The sequence below is a fragment of the Squalius cephalus genome, assembly GCF_949319135.1.
Source record: "Squalius cephalus genome assembly, chromosome: 10".
In the NCBI taxonomy this organism is placed as follows: Eukaryota; Metazoa; Chordata; class Actinopteri; order Cypriniformes; family Leuciscidae; genus Squalius; species Squalius cephalus.
This window is the reverse complement of record NC_137131.1, coordinates 26216186-26235558: the sequence shown is the minus strand read 5'-3', so window position 1 is coordinate 26235558 and position 19373 is coordinate 26216186. Positions and strand designations below refer to the sequence as shown.

General features: G+C 39.3%; 1 protein-coding gene across 4 annotated transcripts in view; it reads right to left on the bottom strand.

Moving 5' to 3' along the window:
* card14 (caspase recruitment domain family, member 14) overlaps window positions 1-19373 on the bottom strand; it is a 77280-nt gene that overhangs the window by 13846 nt on the left and 44061 nt on the right. For 3 of the 4 annotated variants that reach the window (XM_079884282.1, XM_079884280.1, XM_079884281.1), the window contains one exon: window positions 16231-16349. The exons of the other annotated variant lie outside the window; for it this stretch is intronic. In XM_079884282.1, the coding sequence (XP_079740408.1) occupies window positions 16231-16349 (119 nt within the window). The remainder of the gene's footprint in view (window positions 1-16230; window positions 16350-19373) is intronic. 4 annotated transcript variants of the gene reach the window in all.

Here is a 19373-nt window from a genome sequence, read left to right as displayed (position 1 = left end):
CTTCATCAGAAGCATTATCTGAGGTTCCATGCCAAAGTTGGGAACAGCGCCACCTATGGGTCATGAGATCTGGAAAATTGCTATTTTGGCCAATAACTTTTGAACAGTTTGTCAGAAAACCATAAATGTGGTATCTATGGATTCCTTGCATCATGCCGAATCCGTGGACACTGAATTATCCAAGATCGGATGAACCACGTCTCCACCATTTTGAATTTTGTCATAATTTGCAATAACTTTTAAACTATTTGACACATCTTCACAAAATTTAGTATGGATCATCGACACAATGTCCTGAAGGTCCATGAGAAGATTGAGCACAGCGCCACCTAGTGTTCCAGAGATATAAGGTCTTTTGCAAAAATGCTTATAACTCTTGAAAACATTGTTCAAATTTTTATTTCTTTATGTCACTACGTTCTTTGGCTTATGCCGATTCCGACGACATCTTATTTGTCATTTTCCAACAATTCGACTGTCCGCCATATTGGAACAAATGAAAAACAGTTTTTCCGCTACTCCTCTTTCAAATCTTGCTCAATTTTGCCACAAATTTTGATCAGATGTTCTTTGGAGTAAGCCGCACAGAAGTGAGTGAACAGATTTTTGATATTCGCTACTGTTCTTGAGATATTTGTCTCCAAAGTTGACCTAGCCTGTGTTTGTTGCCTTATGCTAGTTAGCTTAGCATAATCATTGGTTAGCATGCTAACCAGATGCCATTCTTTCTAATGTGGCTCTTCAGCTATCAGGATAACCGTAAGCTACATTAGCATTAAGCTAGCTTAGCATGCTAATCTCGTTAACATGATTTTGTGTGCTCATTCATACACTGAAGTCTCTCCTCTGCAGCTTTGTAAAACATGTCCTCTGGGTGGCGCAAGTGGTTCAACCATGCGTCATGAATCCCGAACCATTCTGGTCGTGGGTTCGAGACCAGTGTGGGGCGACTTTGAAATTGTGTATAAATTGTCATTTGAGCTCCTTTATTAGCTGGGTAAGAGCTGTACTAATGTTTCTTACACTGGGATTAGATTAGATCAAATTTAACAAGGTCGACCCAAAATTGGTTCAGAGGCTGTAACTTGTGAACCATTTGTCACAAAATCATAAAATTGGTGTCTATCGATTCCTTGCATGTCGAATCTGAGGATATCTATTTTGCCAGGATTGGATGTACCACGTCATCATAAACCATAAGCTACATCAGCATTAAAATAGCTTAGCATGCTAATCTGGTTAACTTGCTTTTGTGTGCTCATTCTTACACTGAAGCTTCTCCTCTGAAGATTGTGATTGTATGTCCTCTGAGTGGTGCAATCTGCTAAACCGTGTATGTAGAATCCTGAACTATTCTGGTTGTGGGTTCGAGTCCCATGTGGGATGACTTTAAAGTTGTCATTTAAATTCCTTCCGGCTCTGCACTGCTGTTGGTGCTTAAATGCTCGCTGTGCTTCATTTACATTTATATTTAATTTCTGCAGTTTTTGTTCTTGCGGCTCTGCACTGCTGTTGGTGCTTAAATGCTCGCTGTGCTTCATTTACATTTATATTTAATTTCTGCTGTTTTTGTTCTTGCGGCTCTGCACTGCTGTTGGTGCTTAAATGCTTGCTGCGCTGCTGTGCTTGATGTACATTTACATGTATATTCAATTTCTGCTCTTTTTGTTCTTCTGGCTCCGCACTGCTGTTGGTGCTTAAATGCTTGCTGTGCTGCTGTAATTGATGTGCTTACAGAACTTGCTGTGCTTGATGTACATTAAATATCTAATGTTTTGCTCTTCTGGCTCCGCATTGCGCTACAGCAGCTTTTTCTTGCTGTGCCTTGCAGGGCTTGGCCCCGTATTGCTGCTTGCAGCTATATTTATTATTATTCTTCTTCTTCTTCCGCTCTTGGAGTCTATGGCAGCCCATAGAACCGATTGCGGGAAAGTTGTTTTGGTTTGACATTCTGATAGAGGACAGTCCCAACATTAAGTACACCAATTTTGGTGTGTCTAAGTCATTCCCTCTAGCGCCACCACCTGTCCAAAGTTTCACTTTTACTTTGCTAATAACTTTTGAACCGTAAGGCCAATCAGCGAAATCCTTTTTTCCTCTGATTCCTGAGCTCATGCCGATTCGATTGCACCCTATATCGTCATTTTCCGTCATAAAAACATGGCCGCCATTTTGAATTTTCCTAAAAAGGTACTTTTTCGAACTCGTCCTAGACGGTTTGTCCGATTTGCACGAAAATTGAATCGGATCATCTTCAGGCAGTGGTGACAAAAAGTTATTAAAATCTTGTTGATTCGTCAAACCGTTTTCGATAAACGCATGAATACATTTTACGTAGCGCTAGCAAAAACAGTCGTAAGGCTGTATCTCCGCAACGGTTTATCGTATTCAGACCAAACTTGGTACATGTACTCACAAGCATGACCTGAGGCTACATGCTGCGTTTCGGCGCAGCGCCACCTACTGGTCCGGAGATATGAAAAATGGCTATTTTTGCTTATAACTTCTGAACAGTTTGTCCAAAAATCATAAAATTGGTCTCGTTAGATTCAGGGCGACATGCCGAGTCGACTGATATCCAATTTTACCATATCGGCTATTTTGACTGTCGGCCATTTTGAATTATGTGCTAAAATGCTGTATTTTATGAACGCATTAACGAATTGTTACGAAACTTGGTGTGGGTCATCAGCACGATGCCCTGAAGGAGCCTGAGAAGTTTCGAAACAGCGCCACCTAGTGGTGAATTTTTTTTTTCAAATGCTTATAACTTTGGGTGTGGTTGACTTATTTTCAGGAGACTCATCTCTTTAGACTCCTGAATCCTTGCCGAGTCCAACAATACCAAACATGCTAGGTTTCGCCTTACGGTTTGTGTAGCGTTGTGATTTAGCACTTAAAAAACATTAGGCGATATTTTCGAAACCGTTTGTCCGATCGAGACGAAACCACCGTCAGAAGTTTGGAATCATAGCTTGTTAACTAAACGTCAAAGCCCAAATGCGAAAATATGGATGTCTAGAGGTAGTAAATTCCAATTAAAGTCATGTGTCAGTCATTTTTTACGTGTTTTTTCATATAAATGTCTATAACTCCGAAGATAATTGAGATATTTTCACCAAAATCGACACACATATGTATGGGCTCACTCTGAGGACACATAAAAAAAATGGTTGGACTGAGCCTCTTGGTGGCGCTATAATAGAACAAAACATGAAATTCCCATTGACTTCAATACAGTTTTGTGAAATAAAATGCTATACTAAACAAATGCATTGGTGTAATATTACAAAACTCAGAATGTGCCATCTGCACCATCCCCTGAAGGTACCCAACATATTTAGAAACAGCGCCACCTAGTGGTCAAAAGTTATAACAAAATTTCCAAAATTGCTAATAACTTTTGAATAAATTGGCCTATTGTAATGCAACTCATCTTAGTAGATTCCTTGGGTCAAGCTGAGAACATAGATACCAAGTTTACCTTATTTGGCCTAACTTCCTGTCCGCCATCTTGATTTTCATTCAAAACCTACTTTTTCGAACTCCTCCTAGACCGTTTGTCCGATTTTCACCAAAATCGAATCGTATCATCTCCAGACCGTGCCGACTAAAAGTTATGGATTTCGTGTCGACAGACGAAACCGTTTTTGTATAGCGCAGCAGCAAAGTTGAGGCATGATGCTAATAGCACTAATCAGGCTTTATCTCTGCAATGCCTTGACATATTGACACCAAACATTGTATGTGTCATTGTAACTTCACTCTGACCACATCACATGAGTTTTGTAACTGCGCCACCTATTGGTCGAAAGTGATAATCCATTAAATCATATTTTTAATTATTGTTTCTATGATTTTTCAGGCATTTTGCCTAAAATCCTCTTTAAATGTCTTTAATTGCTCATTGTTGCAGTTGGTCTGACACTTTCAGACATGTCGGCCTGTCTTGTCGTCTTATTCTGCTTGGCCCCGGTAATGGCTGCTTGCAGCTATATTTATTATTATTCTTCTTCTTCTTCCGCTCTTGGAGTCTATGGCAGCCCATAGAACCGATTGCGGGAAAGTTGTTTTGGTTTGACATTCTGATAGAGGACAGTCCCAACATTAAGTACACCAATTTTGGTGTGTCTAAGTCATTCCCTCTAGCGCCACCACCTGTCCAAAGTTTCACTTTTACTTTGCTAATAACTTTTGAACCGTAAGGCCAATCAGCGAAATCCTTTTTTCCTCTGATTCCTGAGCTCATGCCGATTCGATTGCACCCTATATCGTCATTTTCCGTCATAAAAACATGGCCGCCATTTTGAATTTTCCTAAAAAGGTACTTTTTCGAACTCGTCCTAGACGGTTTGTCCGATTTGCACGAAAATTGAATCGGATCATCTTCAGGCAGTGGTGACAAAAAGTTATTAAAATCTTGTTGATTCGTCAAACCGTTTTTGATAAACGCTCGAACAAATTTTACGTAGCGCTTGCAAAAACAGTCGTAAGGCTGTATCTCCGCAGCGGTTTATCGTATTCAGACCAAACTTGGTACATGTACTCACAAGCATGACCTGAGGCTACATGCTGCGTTTCGGCACAGCGCCACCTACAGGTCCGGAGATATGAAAAATGGCTATTTTTGCTTATAACTTCTGAACAGTTTGTCCAAAAATCATAAAATTGGTCTTGATAGATTCAGGGCGTCATGCCGAGTCGACTGATATCCAATTTTGCCATATCGGCCAATTTGACTGTCGGCCATTTTGAATTTTGTGCTAAAATGCTGTATTTTAACAACGCATGAACGGATTGTTACGAAACTTGGTATGGGTCATCAGCACGATGTCCTGAAGGAGTGTGAGAAGTTTCGAAACAGCGCCACCTAGTGGTGAATTTTTTTTTTCAAATGCTTATAACTTTGGGTGTGATCGACTTATTTTCACGAAACTCATCTCATTGGACTCCTGAATCGTTGCCGAGTCCAACGATACCAAACATGTTAGGTTTCGCCTAACGGTTTGTGTAGCATTGTGATTTAGCGCTTAAAAAACATTAGGCTATATCTTCGAAACCGTTTGTCCGATTGAGACGAAACCACCGTCAGAAGTTTGGAATCATAGCTTGTTAACTATATGCTTATTCCCAAATGTGAAAATATTGATGTTTAGGGGTAGTAATATTCAATCAAAGTCATGTGTCAGTCATTTTTTACGTGTTTTTTCATATAAATGTCTATAACTCCGAAGCAAATTGAGATTTTTGCACCAAAATCGACACATATATGTATGGGCTCACTCTGATGACACATAAAAAAAATAGTGGGACTGAGCCTCTTGGTGGCGCTATAATAGAACAAAACATGAAATTCCCATTGATTTCAATAGAGTTTTGTGAAATAAAATGCTATACTAAACAAATGCATTGGTGTAATATTACGAAACTCAGAATGTGCCTTCAGCACCATCCCCTGAAGGTACTCAAAATATTTCGAAACAGCGCCACCTAGTGGTCAAAAGTTATAACAAAATTTCCAAAAAGGCTAATAACTTTTGAATAAATCTGTCTATTGAAATGCCACTGGTCTTAATAGATTCCTTGGGTCAAGCTGAGAACATAGATACCAAGTTTTCCTTATTTGGCCGAACTTCCTGTCCGCCATCTTGATGTTCAGTCAAAACCTACTTTTTCGAACTCCTCCTAGACCGTTTGTCCGATTTTCACCAAAATCGAATCGTATCATCTCCAGACCGTGCCGACTAAAAGTTATGGATTTCGTGTCGATAGACGAAACCGTTTTCGTATAGCGCAGCAGCAAAGTTGAGGCATGATGCTAATAGCACTATTCAGGCTTTATCTCTGCAATGCCTTGACATATTGACACCAAACTTTGTATGTGTCATTGTCACTTCACTCTGACCACATCACATCAGTTTTGTAACTGCGCCACCTATTGGTCGAAAGTGATAATCCATAAAATCATATTTTTAATTATTGTTTCTATGATTTTTCAGGCATTTTGCATAAAATCCTCTTTAAAGTCTATAATTGCTCATTGTTGCAGTTGGTCTGACACTTTCAGACATGTTGGCATGTCTTGTCGTCTTATTCTGCTTGGCCCCGGTAATTGCTGCTTGCAGCTATATTTATTATTATTATTCTTCTTCTTCCCGAATGGGAGTCAATGGCAGCCCTATCAACGGAACATAGGAAAATGATGAAATTTGGCACACTTCTAGTGATGGTAATGAATAGTAATTGGACCAATTTTTGAGTCTCTAGGACCAAATCCATAGCGCCACCACCAGTTCAAAATTTCAACATTTAAATGGTTATAACTTTTGAACCCTTTGATTTAGAGAAATAAAACTTAGTACACCTGATTCCTCTCATCATGCTGATCACAACCAATACCTTACATTAAGACTCCGCCCATTACAGTAGTAGCCATTTTGAAAAGTACAGTACTCAGTTTTTTCACTACTCCTCCTTCAGAATTTGTCCAATTTTGTCCAAATTTTGCTCAAATGATCTTTGGACTGAGCCGCACAGAAATGACTGAACAGATTTTTTTTATTCATCTTTGTTCAAAAGTTATTGTGTCGTAAACTTAACGAGGTCGACCCAAAATTGGTTCAGAGGCTGTATCTCGGCCGAAGTTTGATCAATCGAAACGAAAATTGGTACGCTTCATTGGAAGCATGGTCTTAGGGTCCATGCCAAAGTTGGGAACAGCGCCACCTACGGGTCATGAGATATGAAAAATAGCTATTTTGGTCAATATCTTTTGAGCACTTTGTCAGAAAATCATAAATGTGGTATCTATGGATTCCTTGGGCCATGCCAAATCCGTGGATACCGAATTATCTGAGATTGGATGTACCACGTGTCCGCCATTTTGAATTTTGTCATAATTTGCAATAACTTTTTAACTATTTGACATATCTTCACAAAATTTAGTATGGATCATCGACACAATGTCCTAAAGGTACATGAGAAGATTGAACACAGCGCCACCTAGTGTTCCAGATATATGAGGTATTTTGCAAAAACTCTTATAACTTTTGAAAACATTGTTCAAATTTTGATTTCCTTACGTCATTATGTTCCTTGGCTTATGCCGATTCCGTTGATATCTCATTTGTCATTTTCCAACAATGTGACTGTCCGCCATATTGGAACAAATGAAAAACTGTTTTTTCGCTACTCCTCCTTCAAATCTTGCTCAATTTTGTCCAAAATTTGATCAGATGATCTTTGGACTGAGCCGCACAGAAATGACTGAACAGATTTCTGATATTCGCTACCATTCCCGAGATATTCATCTTCAAAGTTGACCTAGCCTGTGTTTTTTGCCTTATGCTAGTTAACTTAGCATAATAATTGGTTAGCATGCTAACCAGATGCCATTCTTTCTAATGTGGCTCTTCAGCTATCAGGATAACCATAAGCTACATTAGCATTAAGCTAGCTTAGCATGCTAATCTCGTTAACATGATTTTGTGTGCTTATTCTTACACTGAAGCCTCTGCTCTGAAGCTTGGTAATACAAGTCCTCTGGGTGGCGCAATCTGTTCAACCATGCGTCATGAATCCCGAACCGTTCCGGTTGTGGGTTCGAGACCAGTGTGGGGCGACTTTGGAATTTGTGTATAAAATTGTCATTTCAACTCCTTTATCATCTGGGTAAAAGCTGTACTAATGTTTCTAACACTGGGATTAGAAATGTGTTTTTTCTACATTCTGTGTTTGTTCTCATCAGAACTTTTGTTCATTTTGATTTCATCCTATCTGTACCTCTGAACCCATCTGTTCTTCATGTACATTCTATTTCTGCTGTTTTTGCTCTTCTGGCTCCGCATTGCGCTACAGCCCTACTGTGCTACAGCGGCTTGGCCCCTGTATTGCTGCTTGCAGCTATATTTAGGGGCCAAGCCCCGAAGGGGATAGCCCCTATTGTATCTGTTAGTTTTCTTATTATTCTTCTTCTTCTTCTTCTTCTTCCGCCAATGGAAGTCTATGGCAGCCCTATGAACCATACATAGGAAAATGATGAAATTTGGCACACTTGTAGTGATGGTAATGAAAAGTAATTGTAGCAATTTTTGAGTCTCTAGGTCCAACTCTATAGCGCCACCAGCAGTTCAAAAATTCAACATTGAAATGGTTATAACTTTTGAACCCTTTGATCTAGAGAAATGAAACTTAGTACACCTGATTCCTCTCATCATTCTGATCACAACCAATACATTACATTAAGACTCTGCCCATTACAGTAGTGGCCATTTTGAAAAGTACAGTATTCAGTTTTTTCGCTACTCCTCCTTCAAAATTTCTCCAATTTTGTCCAACATTTGCTCAAATGATCTTTGGACTAAGCCGCACAGAAATGACTGAACAGATTTTTTTTATTCATCTTTGTTCAAAAGTTATGGTGTCGCAAACTTAACGAGGTCCACCCAAAATTGGCTAAGAGGCTGTATCTCGGCCAAAATTGGATCAATCGAAACGAAAATTGGTACACTTCACCGGAAGCATGATCTGAGGTTCCATGCCAAAGTTGGGAACAGCGCCACCTACGGGTCATGAGATATGAAAAATTGCTATTTTGGTCAATAACTTTTGAACAGTTTGTCAGAAAATCACAAATGTGGTATCTATGGATTCCTTGGGTCATGCCGAATCCGTGGATATCAATTTTGCCAGGATAGGATGTACCACGTGTCCGCCATTTTGAATTTTGTCATAATTTGCAATAACTTTTAAACTATTTGACATATCTTCACAAAATTTTGTATGGATGATTAACACAAGGCTTTGAAGGTACATGAGAAGATTGAACACAGCGCCACCTAGTGTTCCAGAGATATAAGGTATTTTGCAAAAACGCTTATAACTTTTGAAAACATTGTTCAAATTTTGATTTCTTTACGTCATTATGTTCCTTGGCTTATGCCAATTCCGTCGATATCTCATTTGTCATTTTCCAACAATGTGACTGTCCGCCATATTGGAACAAATGAAAAACAGTTTTTTCGCTACTCCTCCTTCAAATCTTGTTCAATTTTGTCCAAAATTTGATCAGATGTTCTTTGGACTGAGCCGCACAGAAATGACTGAACAGATTTTTGATATTTGCTACCGTTCCCGAGATATTCATCTCCGAAGTTGACCTAGCCTGCATTTTTTGCCTTATGCTAGTTAACTTAGCATAATAATTGGTTAGCATGCTAACCAGATGCCATTGTTTCTAATGTGGCTCTTCAGCTATCAGGATAACCATAAGCTACATTAGCATTAAGCTAGCTTAGCATGCTAATCTCGTTAACATGATTTTGTGTGCTCATTCATACACTGAAGCCTCTCCTCTGCAGCATTGTAAAACAAGTCCTCTGGGTGGTGCAATCGGTTCAACCATGCGTCATGAATCCCGAACCATTGTGGTCGTGGGTTTGAGACCAGTGTGGGGCAACTTTGAAATTGTGTATAAATTTAAATTTGAGCTCCTTTATTATCTGGGTAAGAGCTGTACTAATGTTTCTTACAGTGGGATTAGATGAGATCAAATTTAACAAGGTTGACCCAAAATTGGTTCAGAGGCTGTAATTTGTGAACCGTTTGTCACAAAATCATAAAATTGGTGTCTATCGATTCCTTGCGTCATGTCGAATCCGAGGATATCTATTTTGCCAGGATTGGATGTACCACGTCATAAGCTACATCAGCATTAAGATAGCTTAGCATGCTAATCTGGTTAACTTGCTTTTGTGTGCTCATTCTTACACTGAAGCCTCTCCTCTGCAGTTTGTGATTGTACGTCCTCTGAGTAGCGCAGTCTGCTGAACCATGTGTTACTAATCCCGAGCCGTTCCGGTTGTGGGTTCGAACACCGTGTTGGATTAGTATAAAAATTGTGTTGATTCAAGCATTGTTCTAATCTTTTGCTCTGACCTATCTTAGATCTATCTTAGAATCAACCTCACCTGCTCTAGGAACACAGACGAATGACTCCACCTCTTTTCAGCCTCATTTGAAAGCAGACACTTCGCAATTTGTTGCCAAGACAGAATTAATTATTGTCACAAGAAACGCACTTATAAAGAGCTTAAATGTACGGTGAAGTAATTTAAAACACATATTTAGGATGTGGCTGTAATAACACAAAACATATATCTTCATAAAAGTTTGTTTATTATCTTGAACATTCATCCCTCAGAATGTCTTTACCTGCATGTTATTCAGCTGCACCGATCGTTAAATGCTATATAAAGGATTTTCTGAAATGTTTTGAACACTTTCTAGGCAAGGGCGCCCTCTAACTTCATGTATGAATGAAACAGACATTACATGACACATGCTGCATAATTCTCATGCTGCATAATTCTCATATCACCTCATTTTGGGTAAAAATTAAATAAATAGTACTCATCTATATAGAAATGAAGTAAACATAATAACCCATCAATACTTTAATACTCCAAATGTACACACTAACTAAAACCGCTAAGGGAATTTTGTTGTTCAATGGATATAACTGATACTTAATATTGAATAGACTTACCACAATCTCTATTTGATGCATTGTATGCAAACATTGACTGCTTTGATTCATATTAATTACTTTGTCTGGACCAGTGATAATATCAACAACAGCAGTAACACAGACTTAACAGACAGTTTCATCATACCAGTATCATTGCTGTACATGTCACTCAACTTTTCAAAGTTTACCACACAAAAATTATATTTACTAAAATGAATAAAGAAATAATTCCATAAAATATCATTGTCATTTTTCTTTATTGCACAATACTTGTAAATATCTATAAAAAACTATACATAAATCGGTGTATTATTTTTACCTGCCTATACCACAAATACATAACAGGCAAAAATCAAATGTAGTGTAATGACAAACAAGCCAATTAACTTACAGGTATTAATCTATCCACAACTTACCACTAAAGACCTTAATTAACTAATAAACTTAAAATCAACATCAACGAATGACACACTCCAATTAATTAACTATGAACCAACTCAATCTGTTTTAATTAGTAATGGTACATTCCCAATCAATTGTGAATTATGTTAAATACCAGAGTATCCTGCAAAGAATTCCATTAGAACTTTTCCACTGTAAGAACAGAAATATTGAAAAACAAAATTGAGAGAAAAATGAACCAACTTCCAGACTCAATTTCAGGATACGTGCATTCTGTATCACCCATAAAACTATCTAAAATTAATAGCAAATACTTCACCGCTTCACTACAAACCGACAGGGACACATACCACCACACCGTCATCTTTCAGTGTAATCAACAAACCTCATGGAACAATGCTGCAAGAAACTGCTCTGCAATCAAACTCATGAATGCAAAGAAAGTTCCAAGTAAGTATGCCTTGTATATTTTACTCCACTTTTTATTTGTAGTCATTTTTAATTGTGATCCCATAAGTTACTTTACTTTTTTTTTTTCCTTTGGTTGCCCAAGATTTTTCTAGTCAACTAGCAATTGTTCACTTAAGCAATTAGTCAACGGATAGCACATTTATATGAATAAATCATAAGCCTTTAATCCCCTATGTACATAATCAACTAATCAGTGCTCAAACGCATAAAGCTTGCTGTGGTGCACCTGCAAACAATAATTAATGTGTCTTGAAAAAACAAGAAACTGTTTCATGCAGATTACATAATCTGAAAGTGTTTAAGATTTGAATCAGTTCATGTTTTTTAAAGTAGACATTTCAAACTTTCCATTAATATATTTCTCATGTCTGTGAGGCACGTATATAGTTGTATACATGGTTTCGGTTTACTTTTGTGACGTGGTCAACATTTATTACAAACTCACAATGCTTTGTTTGTTGTTATTATTAGTATTTAAAAAAAATGACATGGTATTTTAAGTAAAATGTAAGTGATTGCACATGTGCCTCCTTGTCATCTAATTTTTTAAAAATGTTTCTTTCATTTTCCAGACAGCAATGACACAAAATATGATATCCAGAGTACCAGCTCTACAACACTCGAAGTGACTCAAGTACCATTCCCCCATAAACCCCCAAAGCAACTATACCCCTCCACCATTGCCGAAATGAAAACCCTAGATGCACAGCATCATGTAAGTTGCACAACATTTTTCCATACAAATTAAAAGTTGAAGTACATTGAAAACAAATGGCATGACTGATTTCTCTCTCGCACTCTCTTTGTGTACAGATACCCACACTAAAAGCCAAAGTAACAAAGATACAGTCTGTTAAAAATGTATTTTTTAACAAGACTGAAGGAGAGGTAATGAACTGTTGGATAAATGATGAAACCGGAGGAATTCAAATTGCCTTGTGGGACAACTTTATTAATGACGTCCATCAAGGGAATTCGTATGACTTTACGAACTTAATGACAAAAAGGTACCAACAAAAAACCTTTTTACAATCAACCAGACACTCGACAATTACACCTTCAAAAGTTCAAATTTCTACTGGACCACTTCACCAAATGTCTGAAGACGAAATTACTTCTCACAAAACCATCACCTCTGCTTTGCAAGGTGTCCAAATAAACATTAGTAAACACTGCCCAAAGTGTGCCACTCTTCAGCAAGATTTTTCTCCGCAATTTGCTTTCCACCGCTGCACAAAGTGCAAAATGTTAAGGAGTGGCACCGCTTACGTCACAAAACTCGGTGGCATTTTTGAGTTTAAAGAAAACAAAACGGAGCTCTCTTTAACAGTGTCAAATTCCATTTTGAAGACATTTTTAGCACCACTACTTGACCTGAACCACACCGATGCCCAGGACATCGAACAGCTGTTCCTGGCCATGAACAGTTTAACCGTAACATTTACACACAACATGCAGGTTCTACAAATGCAAACAACACCCAACCACGATACTGATGAGGAACTTCTTCACATTGAAGAAACTGAATTATCACAAGAACCTGCCAGAGTTTTCATCCCGCAAAAAACACCTGTAACAGAAACCAAACATTCAAGCGACAAACAATTTGTTCAAATTGAAGAAACTCAATTATCACAAGAACCTGCTGCAGTTTTCATTATTATTATTCTTCTTCTTCTTCTTCCCGAATGGGAGTCAATGGCAGCCCTATCAACGGAACATAGGAAAATGATGAAATTTGGTACACTTCTAGTGATGCTAATGAATAGTAATTGGACCAATTTTTGAGTCTCTAGGACCAACTCCATAGCGCCACCACCAGTTCAAAAATTCAACATTGAAATGGTTATAACTTTTGAACCCTTTGATCTAGAGAAATGAAACTTAGTACACCTGATTCCTCTCATCATTCTGATCACAACCAATACATTACATTAAGACTCCGCCCATTACAGTAGTGGCCATTTTGAAAAGTACAGTATTCAGTTTTTTCGCTACTCCTCCTTCAAAATTTCTCCAATTTTGTCCAACATTTGCTCAAATGATCTTTGGACTAAGCCGCACAGAAATGACTGAACAGATTTTTTTTATTCATCTTTGTTCAAAAGTTATGGTGTCGCAAACTTAACGAGGTCCACCCAAAATTGGCTAAGAGGCTGTATCTCGGCCAAAATTGGATCAATCGAAACGAAAATTGGTACACTTCACCGGAAGCATGATCTGAGGTTCCATGCCAAAGTTGGGAACAGCGCCACCTACGGGTCATGAGATATGAAAAATTGCTATTTTGGTCAATAACTTTTGAACAGTTTGTCAGAAAATCACAAATGTGGTATCTATGGATTCCTTGGGTCATGCCGAATCCGTGGATATCAATTTTGCCAGGATAGGATGTACCACGTGTCCGCCATTTTGAATTTTGTCATAATTTGCAATAACTTTTAAACTATTTGACATATCTTCACAAAATTTTGTATGGATGATCAACACAAGGCTTTGAAGGTACATGAGAAGATTGAACACAGCGCCACCTAGTGTTCCAGAGATATAAGGTATTTTGCAAAAACGCTTATAACTTTTGAAAACATTGTTCAAATTTTGATTTCTTTACGTCATTATGTTCCTTGGCTTATGCCAATTCCGTCGATATCTCATTTGTCATTTTCCAACAATGTGACTGTCCGCCATATTGGAACAAATGAAAAACAGTTTTTTCGCTACTCCTCCTTCAAATCTTGTTCAATTTTGTCCAAAATTTGATCAGATGTTCTTTGGACTGAGCCGCACAGAAATGACTGAACAGATTTTTTATATTTGCTACCGTTCCCGAGATATTCATCTCCGAAGTTGACCTAGCCTGCATTTTTTGCCTTATGCTAGTTAACTTAGCATAATAATTGGTTAGCATGCTAACCAGATGCCATTCTTTCTAATGTGGCTCTTCAGCTATCAGGATAACCATAAGCTACATTAGCATTAAGCTAGCTTAGCATGCTAATCTCGTTAACATGATTTTGTGTGCTTATTCTTACACTGAAGCCTCTCCTCTGCAGCTTTGTAAAACATGTCCTCTGAGTGGCGCAATCTGTTCAACCATGCGTCATGAATCCCGAACCGTTCCGGTCGTGGGTTCGAGACCAGTGTGGGGCGACTTTGGAATTTGTGTATAAAATTGTCATTTCAACTCCTTTATCATCTGGGTAAAAGCTGTACTAATGTTTCTAACACTGGGATTAGAAATGTGTTTTTTCTACATTCTGTGTTTGTTCTCATCAGAACTTTTGTTCATTTTGATTTCATCCTATCTGTACCTCTGAACCCATCTGTTCTTCATGTACATTCTATTTCTGCTGTTTTTGCTCTTCTGGCTCCGCATTGCGCTACAGCCCTACTGTGCTACAGCGGCTTGGCCCCTGTATTGCTGCTTGCAGCTATATTTGCCTCTATTGTTTTTAGCAGTAGTCATCCCTAAAGGCTGTGTATAAGTTCAGCACCTTTAGGGACAGCCCACTGAAATGCCTATAAAGAAACCATGTAAAGTTACGTTAGTCAGACAATGTTGGAAGTTTCTACAGCAACGTACAGCGGAGTTCTTAATAAAGAATAACTTCTGTTGAACGCGATCCCAACTGTCTCCTGGTTTGCTTTGAAGAAAGAAAAACTTTACAACAGAAGTCAATGGCTACCGTCAACTGTCTGGTTACCAACATTCTTTACAATATCTTAGTAGAAGAAAGAAACTAATACAGGTTTGGAACAACTTGAGGGTGAATAAATGATGAATAAATAATGTTTTTTGAGGGTGAACTATCCCTTTAAGCTCACTGGAAACTCTTTAACATTTAAAACAATGCAATATTGTTTTGGTGATTTTACATATGGAATTTTATTTTTCATTTTATAAAAATGTTCAAAGATGTCTTTTAACCCCTTCATGATATCTTATAGCTGTTTAAAAGAAGATTTAACTTTTGTTACTTTACTTAAAGCAGACAAAGACCACTTATAAATATTATGACCACAAGCACTTAAGATGTTTAAAAGAAGATTTTGTTTTTGTCACTTTACTTTAAGCAGTAAAAGACTACTTCATAAAATGTAGTATGATACTGTGCAGATCTTAAGTAAACAATGTCAAGATATGAGATTTGGAAAGTAAAATATATGAAACTATGGGAAATATAATCCATTATAACTTAAGTGGATAAAATTATGTCCATTCTGTGTTATAAATCATCATATTCTTAATAGTTACCACAAAAAAAGTATGTATTATTACTGTTGTTACGATTATTCATGAGATGATACAACACTTTATAAGGTTGTTTATAAGGGATTATGCGTGTATTATAATGCATTAATAATAATTTAACCACAAATAGGTAAGTATTATCTACTGTATTGTACCTGTTGTTGTGATTATTTATAAGATGATACAACATATTATAAGGTTGTTTATAAGGCATTATGCAAATACAGGCTTCAAATAAAGTGTTACCAAACATTTTACAACAATGAATTGAATATTAATTCATATCATGTCTGTCTGACGTCATATGACGTTTATCTGTCTGTCTGTCTGTCTGTCTATCTATGTTTGTCTGTCTGACTGTCTAATCGTTCTCAAAATAAAGTTTCACCCCTGACCTTCATTTTTGCAAAACATTTTTGTAGGCTTTCTCTTTCTGATTAATTATTGTAAATCCTATTATTGTATTGTATTATTGTAAAACCAGTCTTCCATTTTTTTTTTAACTTACTAAATAAAATTGCTCTGAATCCTGTTGAGCAGGCAGTTAGTAATATGAAAACAATGTTTTATGACACACCCGTTTCATGATCTTCTCCACTCCCTGCAGTGTATAGCAACGGTGTGTTTTCGAGTCACATTCTTCAAGAATTTCCCCTTTCTGCATTTTCACGGCATGCTCACTTGCCATCAGCAATTCTAAAATATAAGAGATGGATGTCAGATGTGAGGAAAGGAGGGAGCAGCCAGAGAACAAAGCAGATAAATAAAACTATACAGAGGGGAAATTAAAGTCAGACAGAAAGAAACAGAGATGGCCATATATCACGGGACAGAAAAAAACAAAGATGGGCATATAGGTCAATATACATCACCTCAGTCTTAATTTTCATTAATGCCAGGACTTATTATAATTATATAATTATAACAAGTAATTATATAATAATTTGTTTTTAAAGTTTTAAAGTAAAGTACTTTTTAAGTAAGTGTTTTTTTTCTCGTCACCAGGTGTAGCCTATGGAAGCTTGTTTCCGCCACGGAATAAAACAGTTTAAATGATAATTGCCACTTTGTATCTCACAATTCTGACACTTTTTCTTACATCTTGCAATTATGACTTTTTTTTTCTCACAAATTGTGAGTTTATATCATACAATTCAGAGAAAAAAGCCAGAATTTTGAGATAAAAAGTCGCAATTACCTTTTTAATTTTTTATTCAGTGGCGAAAACAAGCTTCCATAGTAGCATAGTAGCTCCACCCATCAGTCACGTTCGACGTTACGTTAGAATGAACTGATGTATTGTAATCCCTATGGAAAGTGCCACAACTGCTGCCCCTTCCAGCACTCTGAGTAAGCCACATAGTCCCCCCACACCTGTTGGGGTGGAAAAAAGAACAGGGCTTTGAATGGAGAATGTCATTGACCCTATACAGAGAGACTATTGGATAACACTGTGAAAGCGTGCCTATTCCAACCGGAAATGAACGCTACAGAGACCCCATCCTGCCCGTAGGGAGGTAACATGTGGAGTTACACATATGGAATGACCATTAGGACAGTGCTACATATGGAAGATCTCTCTGGTATATCCCGCCTTGTGCAGGGGTGGAGTCGATACTGTTAGAGAGATGGCAGAGTGGACTCTGCCAAGGGAAAGACACAGGCTTGGCAACAGGGAGGCCCTACCGTGGAAGAATGCAAACATGGGATCACCTAGGAGGGGAATCACAACACATAGGTATCTAGAAGCATAAATAAAAAGCATAAATAAAAAGCAATAGGGGCTGAACAACCGGGCATACACACAAGTACTAGACCTGGCGTCAGATGCCTCCACCGCAACTGACTGCCGAGGATGCTGGAGGAACTCTACCAGGGTTCACCAGCCGGGGAACTCACCTGAGGAGCAGATAGGTGCTTGTGTCCCGTCCTCGGAGGAGGTGCGAGTGAGACACAGAGCCAGCATTCCTGCATATTATCTGTTTGTACCTAACACACGGGAAGAAACCGGCTCCACTCGGAGATTGTAGAATCTTGTGAATGTGTTGAATGTGAATGTGCTGCCCAGCCTGCAGCTATAGAGGCACCGTGTGCCAACTCCCAGCAGGAAGCAGTTGAGTGTGCTCTCACTCCCAGAGGGCACGGCTCGCCTTGTGATTGGTACGCCAAGACGATATATTCACTATCCAGTGGGCCAACCTCTGTTTGTAAACAGCATTTTCCTTCTGCTGGCCTCCATAACAGACAAAGAGCTGTTCTGTAGTTCTGAAGCTCTGTGTGCAGTCCACGTACAAATGCAAGTCGCGAACAGGACACTGCAACGCAAGGGCTGGGTCTGCCTCCTCCGGGGGCAGCGCTTGCAAGTTTAACACCTGATCCCTAAAAGGAGTGGTGGAAATGTTGGGCACATAACCAGGTCAGGGTCTCAGGATGACTTGAGAGCTGGCCGGTCCGAATCCCAGGCACGTTTCGTTGACTGAAAATGCCTTCAGGTCCCCCACCCTCTAAATGGATTTGAGCGAAGTCAGGAGCCGTCTTCAAAGACAGAGATCTTACCGTCTATTCCCAGAGACCTACCATCTATTGCATCGTGATGTGCGGATATAGCTGTGGAGAGTGGAGGGAGAAAGCCTTCGCTCTAACACGTCTTGCAGAAAAGAAAGCATGACATTGATTGGGTATCTAAGGGGGTCTTTCCTGCTGGAAGAACACCAATCAACAAAGAGGCTCCACTTCAAAGTGTAAGCACGCCTCTTAGAGGGGGCTCTAGCAGAAGTGATAGTGGAGGTAGGCCACTTGAGTCCTCCGCGTCCCATCCATAGACCACACGTGGAGGTTCCAGAGGTCTGGATGTGCGTGCCATATGGTGCCCCATCCCTGAGAAAGCAGGTCCTTCCTCATGGATTCGCCAGGTAGGGGCTGTCACAAGGAGCATAAGTTCTGGGAACCAGGTCCAGGTGGGCCAGTAAGGCGAACCATAAAGATCTGCTCCTCGTCCTCCCTGACCATGCACAGTGTCTATGCGAGAAAGCTCACTGGGGGAAACACATACTTGCATAGAAATCAGCACAGAAACCGGCACAGGGCCAACAGCACTGCTAGCAACTCGAGGCAATTGATATGCCACTGCAGTCGAGGTCTTATCCAGGAGCCCAAGGCTGCATGCCCATCGCATACAGCACTGGCTGGAGGCATCTGTTGACACAACAACATGCCTGGACACTTGTTTTAGGGGAACTCCTGCCCGTAGAAAAGCAAGATCAGGACGGGCTGAAAGTATGGCAACAGATGGGAGTGATTTCCACCCGATGTGTGCCGCGGTGCCATGCCAGGTCGTCAAGCCAGCACTGAAGCGGTCTCATATGAAGCAATCTGAGCGCCGTTACTGTAGCTGCGGATGCCATATGCCCTCTGAAACAGTTTCAGTGGAGCTGCTGTCCTGCCCCTGAATGAATTCAAGCAGTTCAGCACTGACTGAGCGTCATGTCGACCGAGTCCAACTCCACACCGATAAAAGAGATTCTCTGCACGAGGGAGTTTGCTCTTTTTCCAGTTGACCCGAAGTGGCAGAGTTGCCTGAGCACCAGGTGCCTTTGTTCGCATAACTGATCTTGCGACTTGCCAGTCGTCGAGATAGCTGAGGTTGCAAATGCCCACTTCCTTCAAAGGGGTAAGGGCAGCCATCGCTATCTTCGTGAAGACACGGGGCGACTGGGGCAG